At 47.3% G+C, this 16,567-nt stretch overlaps 1 protein-coding gene across 1 annotated transcript; it reads left to right on the plus strand.

The window, feature by feature from the left end:
• The first annotated feature begins 8,736 nt into the window (after positions 1 to 8,736).
• On the plus strand, positions 8,737 to 13,303 carry LOC128760440 (taste receptor type 1 member 3). Its single transcript, XM_053867855.1, has 8 exons — positions 8,737 to 8,936; positions 9,429 to 9,729; positions 9,914 to 10,270; positions 10,844 to 11,248; positions 11,316 to 11,519; positions 11,587 to 11,707; positions 12,267 to 12,637; positions 12,704 to 13,303. The coding sequence occupies exons 1-8, from the start codon at positions 8,737 to 8,739 to the stop codon at positions 13,301 to 13,303; spliced, it is 2,559 nt and encodes an 852-aa protein (XP_053723830.1).
• The last annotated feature ends 3,264 nt before the right edge of the window (positions 13,304 to 16,567 follow it).

Raw genomic sequence — 16,567 nt, forward strand, 5'->3', positions numbered from 1 at the left:
TGAGGTGAGGAGGTGGCAGCATCATATCTCGCAAATGAATAAAGGAGGCAGTCAGATGGGAGCCTGGAGGAGATGAAGCTTGGGCTTCAAGTATCAATACGTTTGCCGATTTCATCCTGTAACTTGTCTTACGCTCTACTCACGTACACAAATACCCAGACGCGTGAAGCTGTGCGTACACCGTTGCAGTGAGTACAGATGTTGGACGAGAGATGAGTTGTTCTGAATGATGAAACAGCAAGCCATCTGGATGTGGAATACAAACTTGGTGTTTGCGAGGAGCTGGTGCAATACTCATCATGTGACCGGTGTGCAGCGATCGCATCGGTTATACTGGCTCTTAAGCTTCATCTGTCTTACTCACTGTGGAACACGTTGGATCTTTTTATCAGTGTCTCCTTTCCTGTCAGTGCCACAGATGAAGCACACATTTTCTGTTTCCGCTAGCAAGACTTAAGTGTCACAAGGTGACAATGAGGTGAAACGGCTGCCTGAGCGGCGATGGCTCAGGGGGTGTGAGTCCTTCAGTCATTCTCTGGTGCAGTGTGAGGCCGATGGGGTCTCTACCTGTAGGACAGTCACTCCCACAGGCCTGTAGGTTTCTGCTGAAGACAACAGGAAGAGGACACGCAAACTCCACACACACAAATGTACTGACCACTGCAGCCTGAAAAAAAAAAAACAAGGATCTCAGGGAGGTTGTGTTGAGATAGTGCAACAGCTGTCATCAAGCAGTGCCAAGAGGGAATGAACCACGGTGAAAACATGTTTTAGCTTAACTCAATCATGTTTGATTTGAGGAGCGCACATCACGTCGGCCAGAGCCTGAAGACAAAGTCAACAACGTGAGGCATTTGATTGACAAGTGTGTAGCTCATATTGAAGCGCGCCATGATCCTAAAACTTCCTGGAGTCCTGTTCCCTGAATTTCCAAGAGCCGTGCCGGAAATCCCAAATGAGGCAACAAGCTGGCCCCTGACAGGGTCGCCGAGTGTGAATCAGTCCACAGAGTGGTCATGGACGTGGCTGACAGATGGACTGACTCAGCGCCACATTCCAGGGGAGTCAACCACGCGCTGCACTCCCAGCACACACTCTCTCACACACACACATCAGATCTGTACGACGCTCATCTCAGAAAACAACAACAACAACACAATCTCCAGATCCGGCTTTCCTCAGGAGGATTTTGGGCGGAGCCTGTGATCAATACCCAGACAAGACACTTCAGTCCCTCCCTGAGGAGCTCATCACCACACCACCTCAACCTTTGGATTACAGACCATAATAGCCTTGGTCATGCTGCAGTCACTTGGCTGTAACACTGAACCATCACCATTGGTCATTTGCTACCTGAACACAGGTCACTGACCTCTTCCTGATCTGCATTCGTTCTCCCGGTTCCATGACGCCTTCCGTTGGACTTATTTCGTTGTGGACTCGTGGCGCTTTGGATTTGGATTATGCTTTATTTCTCCCGGTTCGGTGACGCGTTTTGTTGTGATTTTTGTATTGATATATTAAACAAATGTATTTGACCCGCTATCAGCCGGCTGTGACTCTTCCATCACTGCAATTGGGTTCCACTCTGCGTCTCTAACATCACAAAAAACCCAGCTACAAATTATGTTGCAGTGATCATCCAGGAGAGGGAGAGAAGAGAAGAGGAGTGGAGAGACATCAGAGTATACAACAGGCTGATTTGGTCCAGACCTTTGTGTTTGATGATCCTGTCATCGAGGTCTTTTGTTCATGAATGGAAGAATAAGGGTATTGTAATTTCCACGTGTTGTTTGCGTAGTTCAACTGTAAACATTTGTATTTCATACTTAGTTACTAGATCTGTAGTATCTAACCCATAGATACTACAGAGGTTACACGTAGCTTAGCTCGACTGCAGGTTCAGCATGAAACCCAACATGAGGTTCCACACAGTAAAGGAGTAACAAGACTTCCTCATCAAGATCCCACCCCAGAGGAGATGACTCCACCAGCCAGATCCCACCCCAGAGGAGATGACTCCACCTGCCAGATCCCACCCCAGAGGAGATGACTCCACCAGCCAGATCCCACCCCAGAGGAGATGACTCCACCTGCCAGATCCCACCCCAGAGGAGATGACTCCACCAGCCAGATCCCACCCCAGAGGAGATGACTCCACCAGCCAGATCCCACCCCAGAGGAGAACAACCGCACCCCAAGGGGGAAGAAGCAACATGGTCCCACCTTGGAGGGGAAGAGGAAAAAGAGTTCATCATTGTCCCGCAAGTCCCACTTTGGAGGTGAATTATTTAGGTGGAAAAATGGCCAATTGAAGGCCAAAAATAATTAATTTGAAACGCTGAGGCTCAACCATGTGACCCGAGGGGGCCATCTCATTGGTCAGTAAGCTCTCAGATGACACAATATTATTGAATCAAACCTCCTCACTCCAAATCTTATGGAACAGTCTAAGCTTTCTACACTGAAGCACTTGTTTCCTGCACGATGACAGAACCACACCATTGATTCAACTGCTCACCTGGGTGGTTATTTCTGGCTTTCTGTCAGTATGAAACAAAAATAAAAAATGAATTTCGCTTGTTTTATGTCATATGTGCCCCGCCATCTAACGGGCTTCGCTATTTGTTAGCTGCTACTCATCCTTCTTTGACTCAGGTATGTAACCAATAGCTAAGTGAAATGTTAGTTACCTGAATGTAACTTCAGTGCTATGAGTACGTGCAAACTGTTCGCCCAGCAGGCCCTGTTCTGTTGTTGAGTTCAAAGAAGGATGTGTAGCAGCTAACAGGGGGCTTTATGGAAGAGGTGGAGCCTACCTGGGCAGAGAGTTTTATTATCCAATTATCAGGCATGAGGCGGGGCCTCAGAGTGGAGGTAACCAATAGCGAAGCCCGTGAGAGGGCCTCGTACATATTCATAGAACTGAAGTTACATTCCGGTAACTAACATTTTCATCGTGAGCCAAAGTTTGCAATGCAGCATGTGTGTTGCACATCACAGACACACACACTGAGACATGTCACTAAGGTGATGGTTGTAAATATTCTGGGAAACGCGGTCATACATTTAAATATTCAAAACTAGCAGGGAGACTGAAGACGCAGGTGCCTGTGAGGAACTGAAAACAGTTCCGTCTGTGAAACTCGTGGAGAAAAACCCACTTGGACACTGTCAGCACACTGCAGCAGTGTCTCTGGTTGGAGTTCACAGAGGATCAACCCAGAGTTACGTGAACGCTGCAGGTGCTGCTCTGTGCCAGGGAGGTGTGTGATTCGCTCCCAGTGACTCAGATACAGGTGTTTAGCAATTGTAAAGACGGCTTCCGGTCGGAGTTTTATGGTCGTGAGGCCGCCTGCATCTTCACACGCGAGCTGGCCGCCAGTCAGGAGCAGAGAGGTCATCAGTCATCGGACGCTCTCCAGCAGCGACACCCGTGTTTACATGTGTAATCCAGGCTTCGGTATATAGCTACGGGAAGGTAGCTGATGCTGAGCCATGTAGGTGTGTGGCTCAAAGTGAAAGATAAGGGGGGGATAAAAGGGGAAACAGAAGGCCTTGCTATATCAGGGGGTCAGAGTTTGACAATCCGCCGCCAGGTCCGGTATTACAGTGCCAGCCTGTCATCACTGGGGCTATTACCAATGTCAGATCATGGTGACGACGCGCACTGTCATCTGCCGGCAGTAATGCTATGTGGATTTTCCTGTAAGGTCACAAGTGTGACGCAAAGCCATGTCTCAAGAGCATCCACTGAGTCATCCATCTACAAAGGACAATATATATCTGTGTGTGCGCATGTGTGTAGGTGTGTGCACTTGCGTGTGTGTGTGAGCACAAGTTAAAATTGAAACCAAACCAAGCGCACTTGTTTTATTGGTGGATGGTCTACAGTGTTTCGTCGACACGCCATTACAGGAGCACTGCGAAGGCTGTGCTTGCAGAGGATTGACCTCGGCTCAACATGCCAAGGATGGCACCACTATCCTGCAACCCTATGGAATCAGATTTGGGTCAATAATAATCAAACAAAGCTTTTTACATTGCAAACAAAAAATTAGATTTTGAAAAAAACTGAAATATCTACCGTAATTTCCAGACTATAGAGTGCACCAGAATATTAGTCGCACTCACTGAATTTAAGAAGGAAAATAGATCTTCCATAAGCCTCAGGTTCAGTGGTGCTGTCTGTGCTGTGGACAGGTCAGTTTGGAAAACTAGTTTTGAAAAGGGGGGAAATTGCGGAAATAATACAGAGTGTCTTGACTGGTGCAGCTCTCGAGCAGGGCTCAAGTCTATGGCCAAAACCCGACTTGCGTGTGTTCACGTCGGACTTTTGAGCTGAACGCACTTTCTCTCGAGACAGCGTCCCACGTCTTTTATTCACATTAATGCCCTCAAAATGCACTCTTTTTGCCTGTGTGCCCAAAGTTCTGACACCACTGCCGGTTTCAGCGGCTGCTTCTGGATTCCAGACTACCAGGAGATCAGCTCTGTTGACTCTGTCTCAGACCACGAGAGAAAAGTATCAGTTTATAGTCCGGAAATTACGGTATATATTTTTAAAAGTAACTTTCAGTGATAATCTCCTTACTTTTGTTTTGTTGTTTACAGTCCTCAATTTTCTTTTTTTTTGCTCCCGATGTCAGCTTTCTCGTATCCGCTGCCTGATTTTTTGCTTCCGAGTTTTCACCCAAACGGCTGGCGTGGGCGGGCCTTGTGAGGAATGCGTCCTCATTGGCTAACTAGATTTGAGGTGACAGCTCAGTGCCGAATGTTGAATCCCACATTGACCAGACTTCTCAGACTCCAAGAGTAAGTATGAAATATGTTGTCTATGGTGTACTAGACGTTTTTCATTCCATACAACCCATGTATACAGGATGTATACAACTAATGCTAGCATCCGCGTGACGACCCCACCAACACGTCACGATATGCACCCGCATGTTTCATCATGTTCGGCTCTGTCCACGTGGACAGCTCAAAGGTGGTACTGTGATGGGGCTGTAAGAAGGAGGAAGTTCCTCGTCCCTTGACCAAAGCACATTTATTCCTCCGGGCTCCAACACACCGCTTCCCTGGTAGTGGCGGTGGTTGAAGCTTGACACCAGCGTGGCCTGTCTCTCTTCTAAAGAGGTCTACCTCTCCAGAAGCGTGAGGAGGATTCATCCTGGAAGTGACAGCACGTGGGCAGCTCCTAACCTGCGCTGCGGAAGGCAGACACCCCGAGGGTCCAGTGAAGCAGCTGGTGTGTTACTAAAAACAGGCTGGGCTCCAGGCCGTCCGTCCTCCTCTGGTCTTGGCAGCAGATGCTGATTTGTGTCTGTCTTCAGAAGCAAGCAATTACTGAGTCAGAGGGAGCGCCGGCCTCCTTTTAATAAAGCCACATCAGATCATCTGGTGACTGACAGCCACACAGTCTGACTCACGGAGAGCGGAGAGGTTGGACGATGATGTCAACCTGACCATCAAAACGAGCAGCAGTGAAGGAGGGACGCTGTCGCTTCTCTGTCTGACTCCTCATCTGCAGCTCAGCCTCTTACATAATCCTGACCTGGTAAAATTCCACAGCGTTGGTTTACTCCACTGCTCCCAGGTCCATCACCCCGCGCTTCCTGTCCTGCCGCTCACTCCTCGGATGTTTTGCCAGCTGCCAGAAAGGAAGAAGAGCTTCATCTTCTGGGGAGTCCGCTTACCAAAACAGGGTATCAGCGTGTCACAGTCACGTCTGCTGCTGCTGCCGCCGCCCGGCAAGCGCTCTTCTACTTTGAAAAGAGTCATCGTGGACGTGACGGACACGACTGTGACGTGCGCCTGGTTTTATCGGCTGTGCCAATCAATGTCACTTTGTGGCAGAGGAGGTTCACATCTCTTCATCTGAGGATGGAGCAGGTTAAACAAACAGGAGGGAAGCAGACAGATAACTTGTCTGATGAGTCACACACACGAGATGACAGATGAGACCTATCAGTTTGGTTTAGCTTGTAACAAGACACCAACACACACACAGTCGCACACACACACACACACACAAGCATGTTTAGGCACGCACACACTCTTATCTTTATTTTGTAATTGCTGTACTGGATATTTATCTACCCGCAGTGGAAGGGGTGCTGGGTACGTAGTGAAGTAGGGACGTCAGAACACCAGCGAAATCAAAGCCTTTCCAAGCTGCTTAGCAACCAGCTCTGGAACAGTTACTCTGTTGACGAATGGGCGACAGAGATCAGGTGGTGCTTTTCCACAAACAAAAGACTTCATTGGTCCAGAAGTTACCAAACAGCTGTGGCCCACAGTGGTCTTGATAGTCTAGCATGGAGGCGATGGATTCCGGGACACGACCAAGTGCTAGAGGGAGCTATAGCAATAGTGATATTAAAAACTTTTTCCCCCTGGACAGTTATAGTCGCAGGCAAAATCTGCCATGTCAGCATTCCTCTATCACGCTTGAGTTAGCAGCAGTTCTAGCTTTGTTGTAACTCTTGAGGAAAACTGTATGAAATGTGAAGAGGTTCAGTGATGATGGACCTTCGGAGAGCAGTCGATGCTGGACTGGACCGAGCCTTGCTCTTCAGTGGATGACAGGAGTCCTGCCTCCAACTGAAACATGGATCCTGATCAAGATAACAAGCACTTAACAACACCTGGCAGCACCTCAGGAGTATTTCCCCTCTACTGGGGGACCTGATGGTTGGATCTTCTCATCAGCCTGGGAGTCACCTTTGCAGCTGTAGCTGCAGCGAAGGTGGAACTGGTGCTGCTGCGATGACTGTGACCTGAACAGCACAATGCAGGCCACTTTATCACGCTTCCAGTGGCTGCGCAGTCTGATCAGAGAACAGTCCAATTCCTGACCCTCGAGGAAGGTTGCGTGGAAAACTCCAACAATCTGTGTGTGTTGCTGCAATTCTGCACATGTGGAGTTGCAAAACTGTGTGCACACCACACACGCAAAGACACACATGCATGCAGAAGACACGAAGAAGAACAAGTTCTACTGCTCCGCGGGGAGGAGGATCCACTTTAACCCTCGAAGGTCCGCCTCAGACACCTACGTGATGCTGCGGGATCTTTTCTGCAGAACCAGAAGGCAGCTCAAGTGAGCTTCCAAAAGTCAGCAGCTGTGGCACGAACTTGTGGGTGGCCAGTGCACAGACAAGTTGGCCAATCAGTGGTCAGTACCAGCAGGGTTTGAGGCCAGAACGTCAACAACAAGGCCACTGTTTGATGGAGAGACAGAGCAGGAGGAGAGGACAGGGGCCACAGACCGAGTGGGCCACGGCTGGAACCCGGGGTGGGCATGTTTTGCAACCGTCATTGCTTCACTCCTGAACACGCGCAGCATTTTCTGATGCTGAAGACATGATTGTTGTCACAGTCACCAATGTTGTGCAACAACGTTCCCTCCTCTCAGGTCAGCCGCCGCTGCAGGACCTGCTGTCTCACAGTGTAAGTCAGCACAAGGAAACACAAGTCATGGTTCAACACCGGTGCACAAGCGTCAAAAATAGCCGAGGCACTATGGTTTTCAATGCTCCCATCTAGTGGGCAGCTTTTAAAGAGCACCTACACTCAGTTCAGGTTTAACTTGGTTGTGGTCAGGCTGAACAATATCTGTATTCACTCTCACGTTTACACTTACAAGCTTATATATTCATTAACACCTTATGTATAGACATTGAAATGGTGCCAATGTGTGTGTTAATTTGAGGTTTTATAATTAATCCCCTTTTGTCAAATGTTCGTATTTCATGCAGGAGCCATAGGAAAATATATTTATTTATGTTCAAATAGTTTGTATTTTTCCCTGACTGTGAGGAGGTCTGTCTGGTGGTGTGTGCGCATTGTTATTTTCATCTCCAGCGTTTGCTGTGACTTTTTCATTTATTGTCTTATCACTTTGATTTGCTTTGCACTAATAAAGGAAAAAAGTTTTATAAATTGGAGTAAATGTTTTTGGACAAATGTGTCTTGCTATGGGGCTGAGTTGAGGAGACACAATCCCACGTTTTACGTGTTGAATCAAATGTTGTGGAAGGAAGTCGGTGCAGATTTGAATGCATCTGCAACATTACAGGCAAATGAACATGCAAAGAGTCTCCGGTGGTCACACAACATTTAAATAGGTGGCCCAGGAGTCTGTAGGTCTTACAGCAGGGGTCTCAAACTGACCCTCATAAGGTTGGGAAGGTGGTCCCAAAGGACCTGAACTATAAATAGTTAATGCCTCAGGAAAGAGTTTTTCTGATGTATCAATGTCATGCAATAAAATGGAAATTAATTAATTGTTTTAAATTACATCAGTCACATTTTTATTTAATGACTGCCCTCTACAATGGATGGTCAAGTAAAGGGGGAGAGGCTGGGGAAAGCTTTATGGCAATGAGAGGTCCTCATAAAAATGTTGAAACAAATGTGTGTGTGTGTGTGGGATGGTTTATACTGCCTCGTGGGGACCACTTCTTGACAAAACACTATCCTCATGGGGACCTTACGTCTTTGTGGGGACCTTTTGCTGGTCGATAGATAGATAGATAGATAGATAGATAGATAGATAGATAGATAGATAGAGCTGCAATATTAACAGACTGAACCACCTGACCACAATCTTGCGGCTGATTTGACAGTCTTTTGTTGGCTGGCCAAGAGGGGGCGTGGTCTGAAACGCCGAGTTTTTGTTTGCACGTAACCTGACTTAATGACAGAGCCTGACAGTGAGCTGTCTGCAGCATGGCTGGTCTTCTCGGGCTCCTGGTGTTTTGGGTGTCTCTGGCAGGCTCCATGCCCAACCGCCCCGACTGGTTCCACAACATTTCCACTAACTTCTTCTACCTGAGCGGAGATGTGATGCTGGGAGGACTGTTTCCCATCCACGAGCGGTCCGACACCCTGATGGACCGGACAGTGCCCAACAACATCACCTGTGAGAGGTAGGATGCCATGGTGGATCAGAAGGAGTAGGAGATGTTGGTCCTGATCCAGAAGACTTTCTTGTGGGCTGGTGTTGTTTTGACAGTAGACAAGCTTAAATGTCATTTCTTTTCCTGAATAAGCAGCACCTTGACCTCTGTCAGAAACGCCACCTTTGGATGAACCTTTTGAGTCTTGCATATGAGTATAAACATATGAAAATTGCAAGAATTTGATTCATAATGTAAGAGTCCTGTCCCAGCTAGTCGGGAGCAAGAGAAGGGGACACCTGGGTAGGTTATCAATGGAGTCACTCGTCTGTCTACGTTTAGTGGGGAGAATCCAGAGGACAGTGGAGGCCAGCATTCAGTAAAAACCCTAGTGAAAAGACAGTGGTCCGATCCAAAGCTAGGTTTGCCAGGCTGAAGATGCTTTGTTGTCTGAAGTCCATATGAACCGGTTGTGTTGCTGAGGACTTTTCCTTGTCTCCTTTCCACCTGTCTCATCTGCAGACTGAATGCACTCGGGCTGGGTCTGTCTCTGGTGATGAAATATGCTGTGGATGAGATCAACGGAAAGCAAAGGCTGCTTCCGGGCATGACGTTAGGTTATGACATCTACGATACGTGTAAGGAGTCTGCAGTCATCATGAGGCCCACGCTCTCCTTCCTCACTGCCAAATCCACCAGGGAGCTGGACGTCCGTTGTAACTACACCGACCATGAGACCAGGGTCTCAGCCGTCATCGGACCGCTGACCTCCGAAATGGTCTCAGTCATTGGCAAGCTGCTGGGATTCTTTCTGATACCACAGGTTTGGCCGCAGCACTGCTCCCGCTCTTCATGAGCATGTGTCTTCTGCTGACTGGGTTTGCCCAAAATTGACCTCACATCATACATTGCGTCTCACACTCTCATTATGAGAGTGTTTTGGCTGGGACCGCTGACTTAGGCAGTATAAGACCACTGTACTTCCTCAGTGACTGTTGTCATTCCAGATTAGCTACGGCGCCACCAGTGACAAATTCAGCGACAACGTCCTATACCCGTCATTCTTCCGCACCGTCCCCACAGACAAGTGGCAGGTCCAGGCCATGGCACATGTCTTGACGGAGCTCCACTGGAACTGGGTGGCAGTGGTGGGCAGCGATGAGGAGTACGGCCAACAAGGAGTGGAGGAGTTCTCCAAAGAAGCTGAGAAGATGTCTGTGTGTGTGGCCTACCAGGGCCTCATCCCGGTCTACACAGACCCAGAACCAGTGGTGAAGAACATCATTGATAATATTGAAGCAGCCAAGGTGGGAGTGGTGGTGGTGATTTCTCTGGTGGGCCCAGCAGAGCTCTTTTTTCAACAGGTATGGGAAAGACACACACTTTTGATTATAGGAGTGTAAAGTAAAAGGATTTTGGTCAAAGTCAGCGTCCTTTTTCTTTTTTTTTTGACCTGAGTCACAGAGCCGATGAAAGGACTATGGTGTCGAGCACAGAGGTCCAGAAACAACCAGTCAGAAGGGTAGTGAGGTCTTTCCACACCATCACCCGGTCTTATTTGGTGTTTTATTGTGAAGCAAGATCATTTTTTTTTAAATATCTTGAGAAAGAAATATGAAAAGTGGCGATAGACAGAGTCAGGTCACGTCTGGCTCTGGACTGTAGTATCAGATTAGATGCTCTTTCTCGTGTCCCACAGTGGGGACAACTCAATTAAAATTATTTAAAATTATATGAAAAAAAATGTAAAATTATTAAAGCGTATCAATGCTTGCAAGATTGTCAAAAAAGGGAGCCAACCAACCTACAATGGCTACCAGCTATTGGAAACTGTGTTTGAATATAAAGTCAGTAGAACAATTCACCTTTCTCTGCCTGGTGGTTGGTGTTATTGACTCTCAAGCTTCTGGTCAAACCACTGTTTCTATCTTTTCCAGGTTATTAACAGGAATATAACCATGGTCTGGATTGCAAGCACGAGCTGGGCAGTCCGCCATGAAATCAAATCCCTTCCAAATGTCCAGAAGGTTGGCACCATCATAGGCTTCACCTATAAAATACTGGAACTGCCACAGCTCTATGACTACACGCTGGAGCTCTTCACTAAGCTGAGTGAACAGCCGACATCATTTTCCTTTGACCGCCCGGTCAACACCTGCCCCCAATGTGTGGACATCACACCAGCTAACATCAGCCTGATCACCGATGCTGCTGTCCAGGGATTGGCCTTCAGCGTCTACGCCGCTGTCAATAGTGTAGCTCAGGCGCTGCACGACATGTTGGGGTGCAACTCCCAAGGCTGCCAGTTTTGGGAAGCTGGAACCAAAATCTTACCATGGCAGGTTGGTGGATCTATCGCCACGTAGCTTCACGTAACAACACGATAACCACACCAACACTCTTCTCCAGTTGTTGGAGGTTCTACGGAACACGTCGATCGACATCAACGGCACCAGGATCATGTTTGACGCTAATGGCAACCCAAATATTGGCTACAACGTGGTTCAGTGGGTTTGGAATGGCACTGACTTGGACTTCCAACATGTGGGGATCTACAATGGAAGTTTGTCCATCGACCCTTCCCTTTTTAAGTGGCACACAAATAATTCAGAGGTGATTCTGAGCAGTTCTAAATACTGTCTGCAATAATGTCACTGAGTCACAGTCCTGTATGACGCAGATGCCTAAGTCAACATGTTCAGCGGCCTGTGGGGTGGGTCAAGTCCGAAGGGTCAAAGGGTTTCATTCCTGCTGCTTTGATTGCATCGACTGTCTGGAAGGCACCTTCCAGAAGGAGAAAGGTAGTGTCCACCATTTTCTCTCAAACCTTAGAGCAGGTTTGCTAAGGGTTTGAGTGGACTTAACCACAAATGTATCGAGTGAGGAACATTTGTGCTCCACACGCATTCACTCAGACTTGTTCACAGGAGACTTAGAATTAAATGTCTGCAACAAATGCTCTGGTGGAGCTGGCATTGGGTGCCACTCGTGTCAAATGAAATCAAATATTAAGAAGGTAAATAAATGAAGTAAAGGTGGAAATAAAGTATATAATATACTATATAGAATGTATAACTTGTGTCGCAAAAATGAAACAAAACTACAGAGAAAATGGATGGGAAGAAGACAATGTGCCGTTTGTTGTTGAGCAAATAATGCTGTATTGTATAAAGATATGCTAAAATATTGAAAATCTAAATCTGTCTTCCCCCTGTCCCTGGGAGGGCCGGATAGGAAGAAATGGTCAGAGGGAAACAAGTACTGCATGCAGCCAGTTATGCCATTCTTTAGCTTGTCACAGTCTGTAATAGGGTTTATCGTAATGGCTTCTATGTAGATGTATGTTTTGCCATCCCACAGAGGACATCCAGTGCACCAAGTGTCCGGAGGGTCAGTGGTCGTATTTCCGCAGCACCAACTGCACCTTACCCACTTTCACCGTGCTGTCCTGGGACTCCCCTGAGGCTGTGGCGCTGATACTGGGTATGGTGGTGCTGCTGCTCTGTCAGGCATCGGTTTTGCTCCTCTTCCTGAAGCACCGAGGAACCCACATGGTCATGGCCTCGGGAGGAAACCTGAGTTTTGTGATCCTGCTCAGTTTGATGGGAGCATGCTTAAGTCTGCTGCTTTTCCTGGGAGAGCCAGGAGACACCGTGTGTCGTCTTCAGCTTCCTCTCTGCTCCGTATTCCAGACTGTTGCTGTCTCGATTATCACATCTGTGGCTCTGCAGGTGAGAGAACCACTGGTCAACAGCTTGGTCCACCTGAAGATAACGCCGCCTTCCTCTCCTGCACAGATCTTCTTTGTGACGGAGTTCAATGAGAAGGTTGGCAAACTGCTCCCCAAGCTGCGCCTCCCCGTGAACTGCGTGATGGTGTTGATCTGCCTCGCCGTGCAGGCGGGTCTGTGCGGCTGGTTCGTCCAGGACGGACCCACGCTGTCTGAGTACAAGGACAACATGAAGATAGACTTTCTAGAGACCTTCCTGTCCTGTCCACTGGAGCCCATGTTGGGCTTTGTGCTGATGCAGGGTTTCCCTTGTGCCCTGACCCTGACATCCTTCATGTGCACCTTCATCGCCGTGAAACCTCTTCACCAGTACAACCTGGCCAGGGACATCACCTTCTCCTGTCTGGTCTACTGTGTGCTGTGGGTGGTGTTCATCCCCATCTACATCGGCCTCAACCACAGGAAGAGGTCCGTCGCCCACGTGGCTTTTTCTCTGTCCAGCAACTTTGCTCTGATTGTTGCTTATTTCGTCCCCAAATGCTTCCTGCTGTTGAGAAAACCAGAGCTCAACACTCCAGAGTACTTTTGCACCTTCCTCGAGGGCGCCCCAATGAGCCCACCTGAGGAGGAGGCACAGGCCCCGCCACAGGCCCCGCCGGCAGATTAGTTCAGTGGAGGAATATAGGATAGTGCAGTTGACTTTTAAATAAATGCTCAACATGAGCATTTGTTATGTCTGTATGGGGAATATATGAATGATTCATGAGCAGTTTCACAGTGAAGTGAAAAGTGAAGCAACAGCGCCGCCCTTTGACGAGCTGAGAAGTGCGGGTTTGACATCCGAGTGTTTCACTCATCGAAACGAAGTTCTCTGTTTTATTTATTTAATTTTTTACTGAATGTACGGAAGAGGATTAGGGCCAGTGAAGAAAAAAAATGGCAGAATTCTGACTTTAAAGTGAGAATTCTGAGATTCTCACTTTAGAGTCAGAATTCTCTTTTTTGTTCCTCAGAATTCTGTGAAAAAAGTCAGTTTTCTCACTTTATAGTCTATAGGATTTTGAGATTCAAGTCAGAATTCTTCTGAGAAAAAAATCAGAATTCTGCCTTTTTTTCCTCCACTGGCACTAATGCTCTTCCGTAGAATCCAGAGAGAGAGTAAAAAATAGTGAAAACATGTGGCCATGTAATGATTGAAAAAGACACGACGTGTATATGTGCTTTTGTGAGACAATAAAAAGGCATGAAAATGATCCAGTTCCGGCACTTCAGCGCTCTCTCACACGGAAACAGACGCCCGGGCCACACCCTCCACTGCGCCTGCGCGCCCAGTGTCAGCGAAGATGGCGCCGACCACTGCTCAGCTGGAGTCCCAAACGTCTCAAATAATTCAGTGTTTATTCGATGAAAACGAAAAGCTTAAATATCAGCAGGCGACCGACTCAGATCTGGAGACGGACGCACCGGAAGGTGAGTTTGTGACATAAAGTCTGACAGTTACCTGGAGTGAATCTGTCGGCTGCTCCATATTGAGACGTATATTTCAGTCTGACTTTTCTGATCTTCGCATATTTGACTTGACTTTTCGACTGGCTTACTTCAATGTCCTGCTTTCGAAAACGAAACTAAAAAAAATAGTGGCTGGGTCAGTCTGGCGTCACAATCGCACATTACGAAGTCGACTGGCGTGAAAGACACTTCCAAAGTTAACAACTCAATTGTTAATGATTCGGTTGTTCAGCTCAAAACACCTTCTCGGCCCAGTCGTGCTGCTTGCGTCCTGAGTGCTGTGATCACTCACGCTTCCCTCATTCTTCTCAACAGATCTAAACTTCGACCCAGTTGTCGTAGCAGACAAGCTGAGAGCCATCGGCGACTCTCTGGACGCGCGTGCCGACTTCCAAACCGTTCTGTCCAAGATGATGGAAGCCACTGTGGAGAAGGTTGGTGTTATTCATCCAAAGCCCTTCACTGACTTGTCAAACATCACTGACTTCTGACTCTGTGTCACCGCCTGCGTCATGAACATCCTCATAGTAAACCAGTTAGTCATCATTTGGCTGGGAAGAGCACAATATTTGGTTTTTTTTTCTGTAGCTCAGCAACATTGTTGCTCTTGAGGTTCACACAGAGTCATGTGATTGCGCCATCATTGCTTGGTGTGTCGCCATTTCATGACACAATTGGATTTTTAGTCTATAAATATGTTTACTTCCTTGAACTCATTCATTCATTCGAACAACAATGAACTTACCAGGGTTGGTGGTTGGGGTGGGGGACTCCTAGATGCATCGCAACGGTTTTGAATCCATCCGTAAACGTCCATATTCCGATTATTTGAATGTGAAACAGACTGAACTAAAAAGCAGAACCAACATGGCTGACCATCTATTTCAGCACATGCTGCAGCATGCCTTCACCCTACCCTTTTAATCCGCTGTAATCATGAGCTGCTGAACATCAGTGTCACATACACACACAAACATTCCCCACCTTTACCTCTCAATAACAACACAGCGAGCGCACGCTACAGCTCTCACCCTGGAAACTTCTCACAGAGTGTCATCATAAAAAAAGATAATGTTTTTTGAAGTTAAAGCACGCAGAACCCAAATCACTTAATTCGCGGTGCACCGAATATTCGATGGACGAATATATATTTACTATTACAAATCAAAATAGCAATCAAACAGTGTGTTTTTTTTTATACAAAAATGTGTTGCATGGTTGAAACAATGTCAGCAAGAATATTGCAGCAATATCCGCCACTTCAGCGGTGACAGCACAGAATCACTTCACTGTTCAAGAGCAGACCAACACAAGTTGATTTTTTTTTTCTTTCCGAACCATTTATCACAAGTTTCCTTTCTATTTTTTTGTCATCCATTGTGTTAAAATATCAAGCACGGAGGCGTCATGGTAACACTTCATTGCAAAGTGTGATTCAAAGTCTGAATTGCGTTGGAATCGTGAAGTGCCTGTCGACTCCCACTCATAGGAGTGATGACTCTTGGTTTGGCAATCGTAAAACGTAGACGTCTAGCTTGCAGTTCAGAACTGGAACTATATATTAAGCCAGCCGTCTAAGATCTGACTTTTTAAAATGCATGTCAGCACTTACTCCAACTATGTTAGGGCAGAGTTCTTATTGACTGAGTGACCGGTGACCTTCTAGGTCACCGGTCACTCAGTCAATAAGAACTCGGTCAGAGAGGCCATGTGACTCTCTGATCGGTGAGAATCACATGGTGAGAGTCAGAGAGGCCATGTGACTCACTAGAGAGTGTTATCTCTGCTACATGGAAATCAGTACAAACTGCAGCACTGAGCTCTTAGTTCGACTGTTCCTGCTTGAAATCATGGTCATTCTCACGTGGTGTCATCCTAAACAGGAGCTGAAAGAAGCCTTCAGTGGTGGCGTGGATGCTGTGGTCCAGGCTCAGGGCCTCAGTCTAGCTGAAGTGGCTCCAGAGATGCTGCTGATCAAAGCGTCAGTGGCCTTCGGACTTTATATCAAGAAGTGTTGTCCGGAGCTGAAGCGGAAAGCCCAGAGTGCCATGACTGGTTATCTGAATGAGCGTGTGGGAGCCTGGGTCGCCGAGCAGGGAGGATGGGTAAGTGACTGGACCTGCATTTAACCTGTTGACAATGGGCCAAACTGATCAAGACACAGTGAAAGTCCTAGGAGTTATGATCCACCCAGGTGGACTTCACCTCCTGAAGGGCGCCTTACTGTTTGTGGACAACTACAATTGGCTTCTTGTGCTACAGTGCAGCTGTTTCTCTCCACGGTTGTCTTGTGGAGGACTGTCATGCCAACTCATTTGTTAGTCATCATGTTTCCTCTTGTCTCAGTTCTGTCTTCACCCCAAGACATGTGTGATTTCATGTGTCTATGTCCTTAGATAAACCAAGTACTTAAGGCTGTGTC

Source organism: Synchiropus splendidus, chromosome 6 (genome assembly GCF_027744825.2).
Source record: "Synchiropus splendidus isolate RoL2022-P1 chromosome 6, RoL_Sspl_1.0, whole genome shotgun sequence".
In the NCBI taxonomy this organism is placed as follows: domain Eukaryota; kingdom Metazoa; phylum Chordata; class Actinopteri; order Syngnathiformes; family Callionymidae; genus Synchiropus; species Synchiropus splendidus.